Raw genomic sequence first — 19,637 nt, forward strand, 5'->3', positions numbered from 1 at the left:
TAAAGCCAGGTTCCATAAGCTCCAATAACTTTATTTTTTCTCTTAGCCTTTTTATACCACGTGAGACAAAAATTTTCTCTGTTAGAAAAAAAAATTACCTCATGGCTACAAGTTACATATTTTTCCAAAACAACCATCACAAAAACATATTCTTTAAAAACAAATTAAGGTGCCGGGCGGTGGTGGCGCACGCCTTTAATCCCAGCACTCGGGAGGCAGAGGCAGGCAGATTTCTGAGTTCGAGGCCAGCCTGGTCTACAGAGTGAGTTCCAGGACAGCCCGGGCTATACAGAGAAACCCTGTCTCGAAAAACCAAAAAAAAAAAAAAAATAAATAAAAAAAATAAAAAAAATAAAAACAAATTAAGATCATTATACAAAAGAAACTTACAGCAGGGTTGATTATTGACTATGTATTCTTTTAAACTCACTTTAAATCCTAACTGAGCATTCCCATTTCTTATCTACCTTTCTTTCCACAAATTCATTGTAACCCCAAACAATATAATTCTTTTGCCATGGTTAACAAAATTTAAGAAAGCCAAATCTCTATTAGCAAGTTTCCCCAGTGCTTAGCTGACGACAGTTTGTGTTTACCAAGAAACACATCACCTATCTTCCACCTTGTTTTTGAAGTCTTGTTTAGCTAAACGGGTTGATTATTTATTGTCTATTCTTATACTCACAATAGAATTATTTACTTTTTGTTCCTACGCCTGCGTTTTCAGGAGCATACCGAAACCTGGGACCACATCCTTGGATCACATGATCCAGGAACTCAGACCTAACCTAGACTGTTTTCTTTAATCATTAACTTGTCTCAAGCTTATTTTCTCTCCCAAGCACAATTATGTGCTGGTGATGCACGAGAGCTCACTGAGCCCCTTTTCTAACTTATTATTAATAGTAGCAGCCACCACTATTCTACAAAGAGGGCACATTCCACACTTAAGGCTAACTTTCTGCAAAACAACCTAAACCATCTCCTTAAACTTTCTATCAACTACCCTAACACCTTAAAACTATTTAAAGCAAATGAGGAATTCTATAAAAATCATTAATACATCTATTTTATGAAAGTTCATCTTTATATTAATCTGAAGGAAAATGGTCCGGTAGAGTGGGCTGTCTCCCAGTAAGCAACCACAGCAGACTATAGGCAGTGAGGGTCTCCTCGTGCCCATTCACGTCGTTCTAAATACAGGAGGCACACAGCAGTAGCGCGAGGCAATCTAGAGACGTACGCGTCCCGGGCTGTGCCTCGTCAGGATCATGCATCGCAGCTCCAGGAAACTCGCTTGCCCACCACAGTTCCTCCTGCTTGGTGTCCACCATCCAAGCCTTGTGCTGGTCTTTTCAGACAGGGTTTGACATAGCACAGGCCGGCTGGTTGGACTGCTGGTGTGACACCGATTCCCAAGTCACCACTCCGATTCAGAAAAGGCGGGGCTGGATAGACTTCACCAGGACCTTGCAGAAAAAGCTCCACGTGGAGCTCCACCCTCCTCTAGCCACCCCCACATCAGCACAGATCACGCCCACTGCTGTCATTTAGCTGAGTGGGGAGACTGGCTCGCGCTTCTCCTTTAGGGGCGTGGTTAGAACGTATGTGGGTGCTTGCTCACCAATGAGACTGCAAGGCACAGCAGCGGAAGGGGTGGGCCTCCAGGCATCGAAGGGCGGTGTCTGCTTTCCTATTGGATGACAGGTGGTTGTCAAGGAAACTGCAGTGTAGGGCTGGGCTTTCTGGTGAGGCGGGGCTTCCGGGACGCCGGGCTCTCCGTCAGCTGACCCACCGCCATCTTGGCCGCCATTTGCGAGCCGCCCTGAGCTGGGGAGGGTCTGTGGAAGCGGGGCCTTCTTCGCTGCCCCTTCTCCTCAGACTGGCCGTCGCTCTGCCCTCCACGTCGTCCTTTCCGCGGCGGCCGGAAACGCAGCGGGTCGGTCGCCTGAGGTGCGGTCGCCGGGTCCCCGCACCTCCCAGGGCCGCGGCCGCGGCGTTCCTCTCGGAGGCCGCAGCCCACGGGCCGCCGCGATGGCCCTCAAGATGGTCAAGGGCAGTATCGACCGCATGTTCGACAAGAACCTGCAGGATCTGGTCCGTGGCATCCGCAACCACAAGGAGGACGAGGTGAGCCGGCGCGGAGCGGGGCTGCCCGGCTTTTCCCACAGCCTCTGGCCCGCCGTGGAGCAGCCTCCTCGACCCCATCGCCATCCCCGTCCTGCCTGTCCCGGAGCTGCGGCTCTGCACAGCCTCTCCTCCCCGGCCTCAGTTTACCCTCAGCAGCTTAAAACAGACGCTGTCCAAAACGGCTCAGGCGTCTCGTCCGTTGTAACTGGGGGCCACTCCCTGAGCCTCCGGATGGTCCAGCCGGAGCAGTCGCTGTCCCGAAGGCCTAAGCGTCTTAGGTCTTGCACTTGGGTGCCACTGCTTGAGCCCGAGTTTACCTTCTTGGAGATTGACTTAGGCAAAGGTTCTCCCTGTCCCTGGATCACATATGGAGGAAATGGGACCCTCACAGAAAAATCAAGTCATAGGTCTACGCGTCTCCCATGGAGAAATTCCTTTGTCAGGGAAGCACAGGTCCAGGTTGCTGTCTTGGGCTTACTTGGGAACCCTGCCAGGTGTCCCTGCCCCAGATCCCTTGAACTACCAGCGTTTGCTGGACCCAGGGGCGCCCTGGAATGGGGAAGCCTGACTTAAAAACTGGAAGCTCAAAAAAGGCAAAAGTCAGGGCGTGGAAGCGCTTTTTCCAGAAGTTACGCTAAGACCACGGAGCACGGCTTCCTTTCCTCCCACAGCCTGTGACCTAGATTGAAGAAGTGATAGAGTGGCTGCCTAGTGCCTGCCTCAGTGGAAAGACACAGGCCTCCTCCTGGGCAGGAAGGCCGTGCTGAAAGAGGGTGTCCATGACAGGTACCTGCTGGCTCCTGCTTGCTATGCGAGTTCAGGAGGCAGGCCCCTGGCTGGGACAGTTGTTTCTCTGCAGCCCTCTTCCCTTCTGCCTTACCTGGTCTGGTTTGTACCCTCCCTGCTCTCCCTGGCTGTTACTTCAATTAAAATATCTGGTTGGCCAGCATTTTGTTGAGTGTGGACTGCCCTGTGTATGTGAAGTTTCCTTTGTACTCTGTTCCTAAGAGGGCTTCCATGTTCCCCTCTTGCCTTCCCCTTCAGTGAACGTTCCTGGGAAGCTGTTCTAGGACCCTGAGGACTGGTCACATTCTGAGTACATGAAACAGTCTCTAGCTTGGGACATAACCCGGGCTGGCTTGAAGCTCACGGTATTCCTGCCTCAATCTTCTTAGTGCTGGGATTACTGATTCTGAGGTGTGTGTCCATGGCCTCAGGAGCCTCTGTTGTGTTTTGTTCCTCATGTCCTCTACCCTCCCACACCCGCAACGCTCGTGTGTTCATTGGGAGCTGTGTCCATAGACTGCCTGTCCCACAGGTGTCTGGGGTGCGGTGGAGGTGCTTTTGCTGTGTATTGCATTTGATCCTGAGTTTCATTATACGTTCAAGCTCTTTCAGTAGTGCAGAGCTAGGCAGGCACAGAAAGCCCTCCAGGCCCTCAGTTTCTATGTGACTTCTGCTGCTGACTGCTTGATTTTGGTTGTGAGTCTTCTGCCTTTAACTGCTGAGCCATCTCTCCCACCATGGCTGGCCAGCCTGTACAAGACATGCTGAGACTGCTTGGATCCTCTATCCCTCCTCAGGGACCATCTTCAAGTTCCTTGTGTGTTGTCAGGGGCTCATTGCAGACTGCAGATACTAACTCCTGTGGAGGTCTGGTCAACTTTGTAGCACAAGTGAGCATTCTCTGCTCTTTGCTCTGGTTGACATGGGTCTCACTGTGTAACCCTGGGAGTTGTAGTCCATCTGCCTTACAAGTACTTAAATTGCAGGTGTGTGCTCTCTGGAAGTTTTGTGGGGTTTTGGTCTGTTTTTGAGATGATCTTTTTTTAAAAATTGAGACAGGGTTTCTCTGTGTAGCCCTGGCTGTCCTGGAACTCACACTGTAGACCAGGCTGGCCTTGAACTCACAGAGATCTGCCTGCCTCTGCCTCCAGAGTGCTGCTGGCATCAAAGGCATATGCAACCACTGCCCAGCTCGAGATGACCTTTAAAAAAAAATGTATTGCCAGGTATGACGGTACATGGCTATGGATGGCGGAGAGTCTGAAGGGGTACAGGGAGTTACGCCCCGTCCTCTGCTGCTCCATCTCTGCAGCCCCTCTGAGATGATGTGCCTCTATAACTTTGGCAGGCCTACAACTTACTTTGTAGATCAGACTGGTCTTGGACTCACAGACACTCACCTGTCTCTGCTTCCCCAATGCTGGGATTGTGGGTGTACAGTACCATGCCCAGTGAATTTCTGTATTTTTAGCAATAATGTATATATATATTTAAAAGACTTATTTATTTTACATGACTACACTGTTGCTCTCTTCAGACACACCAGAAGAGAGCATCCCATTGCAATCCCATATGATTGCTGGGAATTGAACTCAGGACCTCTGGAAGAGCAGCCAGTGCTCTTAACTGCTGAGCCATCTCTCCAGCCCCCTTGTGTGTGTGTGTGCATACATATATTTTTAAAATGATTACTTTTCCTTATGTGTATATTTGTGTATCTGTGTGTCTGTGGTGTGTGGAGGTGCCTGCAAAGCCAGATGAGGTCACTGGATCTCCTGGAGCTGGAGTTAGAGGTGGCTGTGAGCCACTGGACATAGGTGCTATGAACCTAACAGAGGTCCTCTGTAAGAACAGCAAGCACTGTTAACTGCTGAACATCTCTCGTCTCCAGGCTTTAGTCTGCAGACACTTACTTGGTAGCACTCTGTTGCTAAGCTACATCCTCCATCTTTGTTTTGAGATAAGCTTCACTATGTAGCTCTGGATGGCTTCTATCGTACTCAGTTCTGCCTGCCTCCTGAGTGCTGGGATTAAAGGGATGTCAGACTTATTCTCCCCGAATTTTTTTTTTAGACACACAATTGATGTTATTAAGTAAAACCAGAAAGTACCCTTCTCCTTCACCTTACCCCACTCCTTCAGAGCCGCAGCTTCCATGAGCGTTCACATAGCAGGTATGAGCCCCCCATCTCTATGCCAGTTACCTTGCAGAAAGCTGAAGAGTGAGAGCAAAGCACAAGTTGAGTATCCCTTGTGCTGCAGGGGACCCCTTGGTGGAGTAAGTTTCTCTGCAGTATGCCAGGTTTCAGCATCTTCTGTTTTATAGGCTATCTCAGGCACCAGTCCCTGTCCAGTGTGATCAGCCCAGCCGAGTTGTTTCTGAAACTCTGCTATGGCTATCTTGTGGGCTTTAGCTGTTCCCTTTTGATGGGTAGCTCTAAGGGTTGGGTGAGACCTGGGAGCTCACAGCTGTTGCTGAGGCTTGGGCCCCCGAGGTGACCTGTACCTCAGGCTGCCTGTGTCCTTTGCTCTGTAATGGCCATTCTTTGCCCTGCTCATTCTTTGGCCAGCACAAATGGTTTGTGCTCTCTTATTTTTTATTTTATTTAGTGTTTTGCTTTAAACAAACAGCATGTTTTGCCAGTCATGCTGTGTTGCCCAGGTTGTCCTTTTTGTGGTACTGGCTGGTCGGCACCAATTTTAGGCATGTTCTTTACCCCTGAGCCACCTCATACCCTCAGCCCCCCATTAGGGGGTTCTAGGCAGGGGCTGCATCCCTGAGTCCCACTCCAGCCCTCTCTTTACTTTTCATTTTGAGACAGGGTTATGCAAAGTTGCCCAGGCTGGCCCTGAACTCAAGATCTTCCTGCCTCAACTTCTTGGATCCTGTTCTCTCTGTTCCATCTGCTTATTTATGCAGAGGTTTAAGCTCCTCTTTCTATCAGGTGTTAGTCTTCCCGTGCTGCTCTCTGGGTCCCAGGCTGGGGCTGGCTCCAGCTAGTCTCCAGAATTCCCCTTACTTTCCAGGCTCCCCAGGTGTCCACATTGGCTTATCTGTCTTGTAACTTCTTCTGGTTTCTCTGCTGTAGCCATAGGAAGCACAGCTCCTGGGTCATTCTTGCTCTGACTTTGGGTGACGTGAGGTGACTTTTGTCCACCAGAGGTAACCATGTGCTAATTGTGAGCCCTGTGGACTTGTGTTCTTCAGTGGCAGAAGGGACTGCAGATGGGGTCAAACTGAGGACCCTGAGCTGGGCATCATCTTGGATCATCTGGACCCATTCCCACCATCAGGTCCTCTAGGGATGCAGGAAGGGGAGAGAGACAGAGCCTGGGAGACACTGCCAGGTCTAAGAAAGAAGGAGTCATGAACTAAGGATGGATATTAGGATAAGCAGGATGTGGGTGCTCCCTGGAACCTCAGGACACTAGCCTTGTTATGGTTAGACTGTAGCCCCGTGAGGCTCATAAGGCCCCAGCTCTTTGAGGATATGTAAACATGGGCCAGTTCCTGTGTGTTGTGTGTCTTTACCTGCCACCAGTGTGTACCTGTCTCCCAAAATGTGAGTCCAACTGTTTGCCAGCCTTCCTGCCATACCTGCTCACAGGCAGGCTGGTGCTGTCCTTATCTATGCAGATGTTGGAAGTTCTCAGGCACTTAAGGGTTTTTTTTTTTTGTGTCTTAGAACACCCTTGCCAGGCTCACCTACGGACTCAGGATTTTGGCATTCAACCCAGAACTACCAGCTGGGCCATTGGTTACTACTTGGCTTCTCCAGGTCTGGCTGCTGCCTTATCAGTCTGATAAAATAGCCAGCTTTCACAAAGCCTGCTGGCATGGGGCTCAAGCCTGTGAGAAGACCCAGGCAGGATGTTCCACATCAAAGCCAGCTTAAACTTCACAGTGAGGCATGTTTGGGAAAGGCCAACGGTTGGGGTGTCGAGCAGTGATGAGCAGGCACTGGACTGCCAAAAGGCTACCTGGGGCTCCTGAGGAAGTGTGTCTGCCCTGGGTTTGTTTGTAAAGTTTTTCCTTTTCTGTCCACCACCTTCTTTCAAAGGATCAAACAGAGGGTCAGACTTGGGTCTCATTTCCTTTAGAGACAGGAACTTACACTGTAGCCCAGGCTGGCCTTGAACTTGGAGACATCCTCTGCTTCTGCCTTTTAAGTCCTGGAATGAAAGGGATGAACCTGGAGCCACAGGAGAGATCAGCCCTGCCTTCCAAGACATAGTTCCAGCTCTGCAAGGATGGCTTCAGCTGGAAGGAACATTTTTTTATTTAGTTAGGTGTTTTTTTTTTTTTTTTTGTGGTTTTTCGAGACAGGGTTTCTGTGTGTAGCCCTGGCTGTCCTGGAACTCACTCTGTAGACCAGGCTGGCCTCGAACTCAGAAATCCGCCTGCCTCTGCCTCCCAAGTGCTGGGATTAAAGGCGTACGCACCACCACTGCCCGGTTTAGTTAGTTGTTTAAATGTCTTGGCATCTGGATGGCTTAGCAGTTAACATTTCTTTCTGTTCTTCTAGAAGACCTGGGTTTGAGTCCTAGGATGTAGCTTGTAGCCATCTGTAATTGTGTGTGTGTGTCCATGTAGAAATCAAAGGACAGCTTGCAGACTGGGTTCTCAGGAATATATCTTTGTTATTGATTTGTTTTGTTTTGTATTTCAAGATAGAGTGTCACTACACAGTGTTGGCTGGTCTGGAACTTGCTTTGTGAACTATACTGGTCTCAAACTAACACCTGCTTCTGAGTGCTTGGGTTGAACGCAAGAGACACCATGCCTAGCTGGAAGGACTAACCTGCCTTCTTTAGGCACATGCAGGGTGGGAGACTTGTGTGGAAGTAGCTGGCAGAGACATTGGTGTCTCGTGACAGTTGTGATGAGGAGTGCATGTTTGTGTACCATATGTACGTAGTGCCTGCCGGAGGCCAGAATAGGACATTGGATCCTGTGTAACTGGAATAAGTCTTTGTGAATGGCCATGTGAGTGCTGGGAATCAGACCCTTGTCCTGTAAAGAGCAGCCTGAGCGCTTATCCCTCTTATCCGCTGAATGTCTCAGCCCCATGCTGTTTCTTTAGTTGTGACTTTCTTTTCTTCCTTCTTTTCTTTTTTTTTCTTTTTTTTTTGGACAGGGTTTCTCTGTGTAGCCCTGGCTGTCCTGGAACTCACTCTGTAGACCAGGCTGTCCTCGAACTCACAGAGATCCTTCTACCTCTGCCTCCCATGTGCTGGGGTTAAATCTGTACACTATCACACCAGGCTGTTTGCTTTCTTTTTCAAGGTAGGGTCTTGTGTAGTCTTGGCTTTTCTGGAATTCAATATGTAGCCAGGCTGGGTTTGAACTCAGCGAGATCTACCTGCCACTGCCTCCAGAATGCTGGGATTAAGAGTGTGTCTCACCACTCCTGGCTGAAGTGTGAGTTTCTTTCTTGTCTCTCACCAAATCTGGGAGTCACTGTTCTGAAAGTTTCCCTCTTGTGTTCTCTGTTCCCTTGGGCCTGGGGTTGCACAAGGCTCAGCACCTGTGCTGTTGCTGTAAAAGTCCACTTGGTGACTTACTTTAGATCAGAGCCCTCCCCTGCATGAGCAAATGGGTGAGCGGTGCGCACGGGCTGCCCTGCAGTGGTGTGCATGTGGCAGTCAGCTCTCAGGCAGTCCCTGCTGTTGCCGATGTGACAGGCTAGCTAGGCCATGGTAGTCCATGTGCTTCTGAAGCCTCTGGCTCCGCCTTCGTCCCCCCCCCCCCTTGGGTTGCCCATGTGCTGCTGGGACAAATCATGTCCTCAGTTTGCTTAACTGGGCTATCTCCAGCCTAGCTCTTTCTTTCTTTCTTTCTTTGTAGCGCCCGCCTCGCTGATAAGGAAGACGCCACACACACACACACACACACACACACACACACACGATGAATTCTTCTGACACACAGAAGGTTTATTACAGCTCTTTCAGGTTGCAGGCGAGAGGGCCCCCCCGAACTGCAGAAAAGCAGCTGCTTATATAGTCCAAAAAGTCCCAGCCCCTGGATCCTGGATGGTCAGTCAGTGCTCAGAACATAGCGTGTCTAATCTGGATTGGTCCCTGGCGTAAGCCTAAATTAGCATGAGAGGTGCGAGTGGCACGCGCATGTGCATTAGCATCAAGGTCTTCCGTGAGGAACCCGGAAGCAGTCGTCGCCGCCATCTTGTAATGGCGATTGCGGCTCCCAACATTTCTTTTTCTTTTTTTCCCTTAATATGGTTTTTTGAGTCAAGGACTTTGCTGTTTGCTGTGTAGTCCATGCTGTCCTGGGACTCACCACATCACACAGGCTGGCCCTGGGCCTGAACTTGAGCCCATCCTTCTTCCTTTGCCTCCCTTGCTGTGATTATAGGTGTGCCTACCAGACTTGGTTGTTGAGTCACTTGGGGTTGTGTTTTAGACAGTAATGTTTCTCTGCTGAAAACCAGGGGGTGTTGCAGGGACTTGAGACACCCAGCTCCTGGGTCCTGCCCGACCCCTGGCGGGCTCTGCGCTGGCACCTGGTTCACTTCTTCAAGCGCACTCCATGTCCAGCTGAGAGCCCATCCTTTCCACAGAAGACTGGCCTGAAGTTCATTTTCTTCTCAGTAACAGCCTGGCATCTTTGACGAGATCAAGTCATTCCTGAGGACCTCTGGGTGGCATTTAGTCTCTTGAGGCAGGTTGTGGTGACATTTGACATTTATTCCATTGGACTTAGTCTAGATCATAAAATATTCAGTAAAGTACTCTGATAAGTCAAGCTTGATGGCCCAGGCCTGTCATGGGGTGGGAGTGGGGGACACAGGAGTTCAAGGCCTAATTGCATGGTGATCTGGATTACATGAGACTCTGTCTTAAAACAAACCATCCCCCCCCCCCCCCCCCCAAGAAAAATGTCTTGTCGACAGGGTGGTTAACAGCTGTAGCTCTTTATTGTGACTCAGTGCTAGAGACGGCCCTGGGCAGTGATGAGCCCACAAGCATCCTATTAGGTCCACTTCACAAATGCTTGGGAGAGAGCCTGATGTCCACACTTGCCTGGGGAGGGCTCTGAGGTGTGACATCTCCAGAGTGTGTCAGCTGTGGGTCAGCTCTGGACTGTATTTGAGGAACAGCGATACTTGCTGTCAAAGTCTGGTGGTTGCTACCCTTTTCACTGTCAAGACAAGAGCTGTCTTTCACTGTCAAGAAGTCTGCTTCTTCTTCCTCACACAGCACCTGGCACATGGGAGCTGATGTGGGAGGGAGTCATTCTATGTCTTGGTATGGACATACCTCAACAGCTCCCCCTGCTCGTGGTATCCTGGGGCTTGGCTTGCCTCCATTTGTGCTTGTCCCAGTCGTGGGGCAGGCCCACACCTGCTGGCTCTGGACTTCGTGCCTCAGTTCTCTTGGATCCACCTGTCTGACCCACGAAGTTGTTTGGTAGATTTGCTGAGCTTGCGTTGGGGAGGCCAAGGTGAATGCAGTGGCGGATGGGTTATGCAGAGCAGCCTGTAGGACGGACGGGATCAGTGGGCCCTGCAGCATGGGTAGAGCGAGCAGATGGGCGTCGGTCGGGCCATCCAGTAGAATGTCATTGACTGGCACCACTGCCTAGGTCCAAAATAGTTCACCTTCACCCAGTCGAAGGCCTGGAGCAGTCACCGTGGCCCCTCTCAGCTCCACGTGTCCACTTGCCACCTCTGAGTCTCCTGTTACGGCCACTTCCTGTCAGTGGAAAATTGGTACCCAGTTGGGCTGAGAGAGAATGCTCAGGAGAGCTTGCTGCCTGGCATGCACTGGCTCTGGTTCAGGTCCCAGTGCTGCAGAGAGAAGGGGAAGAAAACCGACAGGTCTCTGTGCATCCAGGCTGGCTGAAACCCTCCCCTCCCCCTCCCCCTCCCCCCCCCCCTCCCCCTGAGCACCTGCTGACAGCCAGCAGCCAGGCCACAGCAATTGTTGCACTTCACACTGCTGTCTCCACACAGGCCAAGTACATCTCCCAGTGCATCGACGAGATCAAACAGGAGCTGAAGCAGGACAACATCGCTGTGAAGGCCAATGCCGTCTGCAAGCTTACCTACGTGAGTGCCTGCCATCTATCCATCAGACACTGCTGCTGTGCAGCACAGCAGCCATGTAGTCCTGCCTGCTGCTTCTGTTGTGGGTACAGGCTAGGCATGTGGAGGGGCGCTGGGGATCCCGGGGGAGCCTCAGGCTCCGCACAGTCCTTCTTGGCTGCAGGTGTATGGGAGCGCGATTGCCCTCTGCCTCCATTCCTCCTGAGATGGTTCTCAGTATTGGAGTATGCCACAGAGGTGGCCAGGATACTTCACTCTCTTTCGCAGAAAAATTTGCCCTTTTTTTTTTTTTTTTTTTTAATCTCGCTTGTCTTTGGGACAGGGTTTCTCTGTGTGGTCCTGGTTGTCCTGGAAATCACTCTATAGACCAGACTGGTCTTAAACTCAGAGATTGATCAAATAAAAAAACAAAAACTCAGAGATTTACCTGCCTCTGCCTCCTGAGGGCTATATTAATAGACGTGTGTCACCATGTTAACCTTTAATTTGTAATTGTACGCCAGCTCTTTCTTTCTTTGGTGTGTATGCAAGTATGTCCCAGTGCTTGCATGAAGGGTAACTCTCAGGGCCTGGTTCTTTCCGTTATTCAAGTGGAGGGACTTGAACTCAGCTCCTTAGGCTTGGCAGTAGGTGCCTTTACCTGCTCAGCCTTCCTGCTTTTTAAACAGTGCTTGGATTGCATTCAGAGCCTGGTACCCTTGAGACAAGTGCTCTACCAGGTGCTCACCTCACCTCTTCACACTCACACTGCTTTTTGTTTTTTGGGTTTTTTTTCCTGGTTTTTGAGAGTTTTCTCTGTGTAGCTCTGACTGTTCTGGAACTCAGTTTGTAGACTAAGCTGGCCTTAAACTCACAGAGATCCTCTTGCCTCTGCCTTCCAAGTGCTAGGATTAAAGGTGTGCATTACTATGCCTGGCTATTTAATTTTCTAAAAGGTCTGTTTTATGCATATTGCTATTTTGCCTGAGTGTACATCTGTAGCGTGTGTGACCTAGGTTAGTTTGACTCTTCAGTCCTCCTCCTTTAGGTTTCCAAGTGCTCAGATCACAGACAAGCGTAGCTGTGTGCCGTGATGTTGAGGTTTCATGCCATAGCCCACATTCTCTGTTGGGAATGTTTGTTTGTTTGTTTGTTTGTTGTTTTTGTCTTTTTTTTTTTAAATCCTGGGACTCACTCTGTAGACCAGGCTGGCCTCGAACTCAGCAATCTGCCTGCCTCTGCCTCCCAAGTGCTGGGATTAAAGGCGTGCGCCACCACCGCCCGGCTCTGTTGTGAATGTTCACCATCTTTTACTGCTCTGTGAACTTGTTCCCTTAGACTTAGATAGCCCATAGTCTTTTTCCTTGCTAATTTTTTTAAGTGCTACATAGGAAACCCAGTCTCTCCCACTTGCCAAGCAAGACTCTCCTGCTGAGCCACGCCCCCAGCCCTTCACTAGGGGATTCTGGGCGGGGCTCCACCCCTGAGGAGCTCTCTCTGAACCACCTCCAGCTTTGTCAGAGCCATTTGTTGAAAAGAGGATATAAAAGTCCCCAGGGGTTTGTGATGGATGACGTTTATGTGTTCGGACTGAATGTGTCTTGTTCTTCCACGTGCAGTGTGAATGTCCTGGTTGTGGCTGCAGCCTTTGCCCCAGTGTCTCCTAAGTACTGACCCCCGTCCCCATTCTCCCTAACAGTTACAGATGCTTGGGTACGACATCAGCTGGGCTGCCTTCAACATCATCGAAGTCATGAGTGCCTCCAAGTTTACATTCAAGGTGAGGACCCAGGATGCACAGCAGGCAGGTGTGCTCTGTGTCAGGGCCTGAGGGAGGAGGGCTCCTCCAGCGTGGGGGTGCCCTTGAGGGTGCATCCTCTGACCAGAGGTTCTGCTGTTGAGGTGTTGAGACCTGTCTCTGCCTACTGAGTGTTGAGATTAAAGGCGCGCACCACCCACCATTGGGTTAACGCTGTGTTTCCAGTCTCCCATGCTGTGGACTGAGTTGAATGTCAGTCTTGTGTCTTTACCTCGCGTGCTGCAGTAACAGGCTGCACTGTGTCCAGCAGTGGCGGTCTTTGACTGGAGCACACCTGGCTAAGGCTGATCGGCACTGCTGTCACAAGGGCTCTGATAACCTGGTTGTGGGGTCATTGTCATGACTGGTCATTTCCCAGCCACTGGTTGACAAAAATGAGCACGCTGGTCCCTTTATACATTTTCCCGTTACCTGTCTTATTCCGTGTATGTGTCCCATAACGCTGAAAGCACCCAGCCCCTAAAACAAGTCCCTGAGGGATGGAGTGGTACACTGTGAGAACCAGGGTCCTGCCCCCAGCCATGGGCATGTGTATACAGCAGTGAAGTTAGAACTATCTGCACGTGCTGGGAGGGGCGTCCGGTGCTGCGGCTGCTGCTGCAGTCAGTGTCTCCAGGTGTTTGTCGGGTGCTCCTTGTGGGGCTTTAGGTAGCTGTGGCTCTGACTCTGTGGCTGTTGACTCTGCAGCGCGTCGGCTACCTTGCAGCCTCCCAGTGCTTCCACGAAGGTACGGACGTCATCATGCTGACCACCAACCAGATCCGAAAGGTAGGCCCTGATGCTTGCCTGCCACCCAAGTGAGCCGCAAGAAGATCACCTGAGGGTCCCACCTGCCTGGGGTAGCTTTTCAAGGCGGTGTCACTGCTCATATCCCCTGTGTCTCAGCAGATGGGAGATCTGCTCTCAGCAAGCATTGGCCTTCCCACTCTAGAGGGCTTCAGGCTGGGATACATCCCTCCTCCCTCCCCTGCTCAGTACACAGGGCAGGGCAGCTACAGCCTGCCCCTGTCCACACTAGGTTCCTGCCCGCCTGCTGCCTCCCAGGCCTCGAGATGGTCAGTGAGGGAGAGTGTGACAGAGGGAGTGTGAGTATGAGGGACAGAGTGTGAGTGTGGGAGGGAGTGTGAGGGAGTGTGAGTGTGAGGGAGGGAGGGAGTGTGAGGGAATGTGAGTGCATTAGTGTGAGGTAGTAAGTGTGAGTGTGAGGGACAGAGTGTGGGAGGGAGGGAGGGAGGATGTGAGTGTGAGTGCGTAAGTCCTCCTTGACACCATCCCACTGCTGCCTCCCTTGTGTTGAAGACTGCAGGGTGCTGGCTGTCCTTTCTGTTTCAGCCCCTTTAAAGAGCGCACCCTCTGTTCTCCAATGCTGGAGCAAGGGCAGGACTGCGTCTGTGGGCTGGCAGGGGTGTGTTGTAGGCCACCTTCAGGTGGAAGAGCCTGGAGCTGCAGTAGCATGGGCAGGCTCATGGTGCTGGTAAAGATAGAGCCCGGCTGAGGGCAAGAGTGAGGCGGGCGGTGCAGGGCTGAGTGGTGCTGTGCTGCAGACCACGTGGGCAGTGTGTCTGGCTTCTGGGGTCAGGCAGGAGGCCTGGGTGAGCCAGAGCTACTTGGAGGAGCAGATACCTGAGCTGGCCTTTGAGAAGAGCGAGGGCTTGGGTGCTTAGGGCCCTCTAAAGGAGCCTCGTGAGAAGCAGCCAGGCTCGGGGAGGGTTGGACATGTGGGCTCTAGGAGAAAGGGCGTGGACTACAGAGGTGAGCAGGTTGAGTCGGGCGGAGGCCGGCTCCGGCCCCAGCATCATCTTGCTGCCTGTATGCCCAGTGTAAGGGTTGTAAGTCAGGCCTTCCTCTCTAAGACACAAGAGCTCAGCTCCATAAGAGAAGGTGTCCTACTGCTAGGACAGCAGTAACTTGCAGATGTCCTGGTTGGGACCTGGTGTATGTGCAGCTGAGACCTGTGCCACACAGTAGGCATATATGTCCTGGGCCTCTGCAGCCACTGAGTAGTCTAGAACAGCCTGGGATCTAGGTCTGGGGTTCTCTAGGCCAAGCTCCAGGCCAGCCTGTCATCTCTGTGTGTCGTCTCTGTGATGTGCTTTCCTACTAAGGAGGGAGGCAGTGCTTTCATTGATTCCACTGCTTTCCTTTCTGTCCCTTTGGGAGGTGGCACTACAAAGTGTGGCCCCTGAGGGCAAAGGGCTGATCACAGATAGTTCTGATGATGTTTGAGCCCTGGGGAAGGCCCTAAAGCTCATAACATTGTGCTAATAGTCATGAGGCCAGCACTCTGACATGTTCCGTGTACAACATAACTGGGCGCATTCTCTAGCAACAGGTGCACTGTTTTAGAGCATGGAGTCAGGGCCCTGGGAGGAAGCTGCCTCAGGCTCCTGCCTCAGGCCCTATGCATTAGAAGGATGAACTCAGTATTGGCCCAGAGCACCTCAGATCAGAACAGCCAGAAGTCTATTCCTAGCATCATGGGGGAGTTGCTGAGTAGAAAAGGTCCATGTAGCATTGCCAGGAACCATGAAGTCCTTGTCCAGGAGTTGTGACTTGCAAAGTAGCCTCTGTCCCCAAGGAACCCAGGGACCTGGTGGCTCCCACACAGAGCTTTCTGTGTTCTCTGCCTCTGACCTGTGTTCTAGTTCTTAATGACAGTAGAGGAGTTCTGAGAGGCTACAGACACACAGATAGTCCCGAGGAACTGCCACTGACTCTCCTGTTGTCCCCTTGCAGGACCTGAGCAGCCCCAGCCAGTACGACACTGGAGTGGCACTGACTGGTCTGTCCTGTTTTGTCACCCCAGATCTTGCCAGAGACCTGGCAAATGACATCATGACCCTGGTGAGTTTGTGTGCCTACAACACTGTTTATTCAGTGGTGTGCCAAGAACCCAGTCTTGAGCCCTTCCTCTGAAGAGACAGAGAGGCTCAAGAGTGGCTGCTGTGTAGCTGGGCAGATGGGGCAGAGCAGAAGTCAGCCTTGCGTCAGGTGGTGGTGGCGTACGCCTTTAATCCCTTTAATCACTTGGGAGGCAGAGGCAGGTGGATTTCTGAGTTCAAGGCCAGCCTGGTCTACAGAGTGAGTTCCAGGACAGCCAGGGCTACAAGAGAAACCCTGTCCCAAAAAACATTAAAAAAAAAGAAGAAGAAGAAGAAGTCAGCCTTGCTTTCACCTGGGTTTGTCCTCTGGACCCTGCCTGGTGGTCTAAAAGTTGAATACCATGAGGGGACAGAGCCTATTGTGGCCATCCAGATCTAGCAGGTACCTGTTGTTAACAGAGCTCCACTGGGATCCTCCACGCCCAGCCACCCCTTTGTGGTGGCCCACTGAGTAGACTGAGTATAGCTTGAGGCTTTCCAGTTAGCAGCTCTGTGGGCTAGAGAGCATGTAGGGTCTGCATGGAGCGCCCCCTGGAGCCTGCCATGCCCACTGCCAGTGCAGAGACTCCTGGAGGAGGCTTGAGTGCCTGGAGCAGGCCACACGCTACAGCCACATGAGCTTTCACAGCGACCGCAGCTCCTGAGGCTAGCGCCTCTTCAGGCAGGCAGATACAGAGGACGGAGCAGAGTCTGCTCTAGGCGGGCTAACAGAGTAGGGTGTGGAAGAGTCAGGGGTGCCGGCCAGGTGAGTCACCAGTCACCCTTGTGTCCCCACAGATGTCTCACACGAAGCCGTACATCAGGAAGAAGGCCGTGCTAATCATGTACAAAGTGTTCCTCAAGTACCCCGAGTCTCTGCGTCCTGCCTTCCCCCGGCTTAAGGAGAAGCTGGAGGACCCAGACCCAGGTTGGCCACAGGAAACTCTCTGCAGCCAGCTCCTGGGAGGACGGGGAGATGGGGGATGATGGGAACGTAGATATGGGTCCCTGCTGCAAATCCCCTTTGATCTGTGCTGGTGATGGGGTGACAGCCACAAGCCATAGCACATAGAGTTAGTTGAGACTCCCCATGGCTCAGGGTTCCTTGTCTGAGTGGACAGTCAGGTTCAGCACAGCCAGCTTACTGTGAAGTCAGCAGGGCCCAGGGGCCCCTGGGAGCTGTGCAGCTGTGGTCAGTGAGCAGTCAGTCTCACCATCTCCACCTCTGCAGAGCTGACTGAGCAGGGTAGGGTGCTGTAGACCTTACGTTCATCCAGCCCAGAAGCCCTGAGGGGCTGGGGAGCATATGTCATTTGATTAAAGTGGTGGTCATTTAGGATTTGAGCACATAAGGGCCTCCCTCTGTGATACACACAGGTAGATTGATGCCTGTGTCCCTCGTGGGCTTGTGCTGCTTGGTGCTCTGGAAGCAATATCCTGAGATGGGCTGTAGCTCATCCATATGGCCTGTGGTCGAAGCCCACTCTCTCAGGCTGTGTATGAGGCGGAGAACTAGAATGAGATGAGTAAGGGACCATGTCATGATGGCCTGAGAACAGGAACATCCAGGCCTCCTGAGAGGAGCCCACTTCCCAGTGGAGCAGGTTCTGTGGCCTCGGATCGTGTGTTAGAGCAGCCACACAGCCCAGCATAGGCCCTTGGAGGCAAAGCATGCCATCAGGTCCATGAGATTGGGGTACAAGGGACCCACCTTGTGTCTTATGGGGCACATGAGTGTTTGTACAGGTCCTGGGTGTGTGTTCAGAGTAAAAGACTCATCCTTGAAGCCTCATATTTCCCAGCCTTCCAGCTGCGACCTGGTCATCTGTTGGACCAGGTCCCTCCTGGCCTCTTGAGGAAGACTTGAAGCCCAGAGCACCACATGGCTTGCAGGGAGCACTGCCCTTCAGTGGGCAGACATTTAGCTCAGCTGTTTCCAGCCGGAAAGTGACCGGGCGCCAGTTGTCCTGGTGGCTCATTATCCCTCGGGGGTTTGGCGAAGTGATGCCTAAGAACTGTTAGGATGGCCTGGGCTGTAGACTGAGACCTTGTTCCAGGAAACAGTGGAAACCAGGGCTACACTCAGTGGGTAGAATGCCCATCCGCCACGTACGGAAGGAAGCCGAGACCCCATCCCCAGTACCATAGAGATCAGCACCGCATGGTAGCACATGCCTGCCAGTGGAGGCAGAAAGTCAGGAGTTCAAGGCCGACCTGGCTCCATGGGACCCTCAGAAAAAGTCAGCAGTGACTGAGGCTGGGCGTGGCAGCACCCCTTCTTATGGAGGTGGGGCTCTTCACTGCCCTGTACAGCTGCTGAGCTGGCAAGAAGTGTTCCTCCCATCTTGGGGACGCAGATCTTAGTGGAGTTTAACTAGATAGGACAGGTTTGACAACGGGTAAGTGTTGGCCCCTTGATCCTCCCTGTCTCCAGCCCCTCTATGCTGTGGGTGGTCTTCTTGGTGTTATCCTGAGCTGGAGGCACAGAGCAGTGCTGTCACCCTGGAAGGCTGGGGGGGGGGGTGCGGGGGCTCCTTACAGTGGAGGCTAAAGCGTTCCAGTATGGTTGGTATGAGTGTGTGCTTCTGTGAGCACGTAAGTGCTGCAGTAGGGAGCGGGTTAGCCCAGGGCTGTGGGAACCTTTCCTTGAGAGAGCAAATGTGATCCGTGTCCAGTATGTTCCCTCCCACACCAGGGCAGCAGGAACAGACCAAAGAAACAGTCCTAGTCAGTAGTGACTGTGCACAGAGTCACGGTAAGGATGGCTTTGTTTGAATCCCAGGTGTAGGATGTAGGACGCTTCTGGACTCTCCGTACCAGCTGACTGTGATTTGCCTCGTGCTTTAGCAGAAGAGTGGTTTTACCAGCCACAGATAGTTTCTGAGATTATATGATGTTTGGAATTCTGGGGATTTTTCGGAGGCTATATAAATGCTAGGACCCTGTCTTAGTTAGGATTTTGCTGCTGTGAGCAGACACCACGACCAAGGCAGCTCTTTAAGAACAACATTTAATTGGGGCTGGCCTACAGGTTGAGGTGCAGTGCATTTTCCTCAAGGCAGGAACATGGCGCCATCCAGGCAGGTGTGGTGCAGGAGCTCTAGATCTCCTGATGAGAGTTCTACATCTTCATCTCAAGGCTGCTAGCAGAATGCTGGCGTCCAGGCAGCTAGGATGAGGGTCTTAAAGCCCACACCCACAGTGACACACACACTCCAACAAGGCCATACCTCCTAATAGTGCCACTCCCTGGGTTGAGCATATACATCACAGGCCCCGAAAGGAGGGGTGGGTTGTTGGTTGGTTGTTACTGGTCTCTGTTTCTTATAAAGAAGAAACAAGAAGAAAAAATTAGATATCCTGACAGCGAATATCAAACTTCTTCCAAGGAACGCCGTGTCCCTAATCAGGATGTAGACTAACAATAACAATGTCCCCTTTCCCTCTGTCCTTTTTTTCTCCCCTGTCTAGTGCTGGGGTGGAAAGGGTGGGGAGAGGGTGGGGAATGGTAGAAGAAAGAAGACCCAACAGGGTTGCAGATGCCCCTATACCACTCAGGTCTGCTTTAAGAGGCTGAGAGTTGACTGGAGTTGCTCACTTGAGCAGGGGCAACCTAAGAATGCCTACACGAGTGAGGAGTCTCCTTCATCAGTACCCAGTCTTAAGAAATTAGAGAGGTACGGCTGGAGACGGCTCAGTGGTTAGAGCCCTGGCTACTCTTGCAGAGGACCCAGGTTCAGTTCTCAGCACCCATGTGATGGTCCACAGCCATTTATAACTCCAGCTCCAGGGGACCTGACACCTTTTCTGCTCTCCAGGCTCTGCACACGTGCTACATGGGTGTACATGCCAACAAATGCTCACAAAAATAAATCTTAAAAGTGGCAGGTTATAGGAAATCATGTCCATACTAAGCAGGAAGAGTGTTTCCGCAGCTTCCCCCTGTTCAGAGCAGTCCAGGAACTGTTGACTGTGCCACATGACTGGGGTTCT

At 51.8% G+C, this 19,637-nt stretch overlaps 1 protein-coding gene across 1 annotated transcript in view; it reads left to right on the forward strand.

The window, feature by feature from the left end:
- The first annotated feature begins 1,778 nt into the window (after positions 1–1,778).
- Ap3d1 (adaptor related protein complex 3 subunit delta 1) overlaps positions 1,779–19,637 on the forward strand; it is a 35,141-nt gene continuing 17,282 nt past the window's right edge. The window contains exons 1-6 of the mRNA XM_028771531.1: positions 1,779–2,130; positions 10,893–10,988; positions 12,664–12,744; positions 13,471–13,551; positions 15,520–15,627; positions 16,443–16,572. Coding sequence (XP_028627364.1) covers positions 2,035–2,130; positions 10,893–10,988; positions 12,664–12,744; positions 13,471–13,551; positions 15,520–15,627; positions 16,443–16,572 — 592 coding nt within the window. The 5' untranslated portion in view covers positions 1,779–2,034. The remainder of the gene's footprint in view (positions 2,131–10,892; positions 10,989–12,663; positions 12,745–13,470; positions 13,552–15,519; positions 15,628–16,442; positions 16,573–19,637) is intronic.

The sequence above is a fragment of the Grammomys surdaster genome, unplaced genomic scaffold (genome assembly GCF_004785775.1).
Source record: "Grammomys surdaster isolate TR1022 unplaced genomic scaffold, NIH_TR_1.0 209, whole genome shotgun sequence".
Taxonomy (NCBI): Eukaryota; Metazoa; Chordata; class Mammalia; order Rodentia; family Muridae; genus Grammomys; species Grammomys surdaster.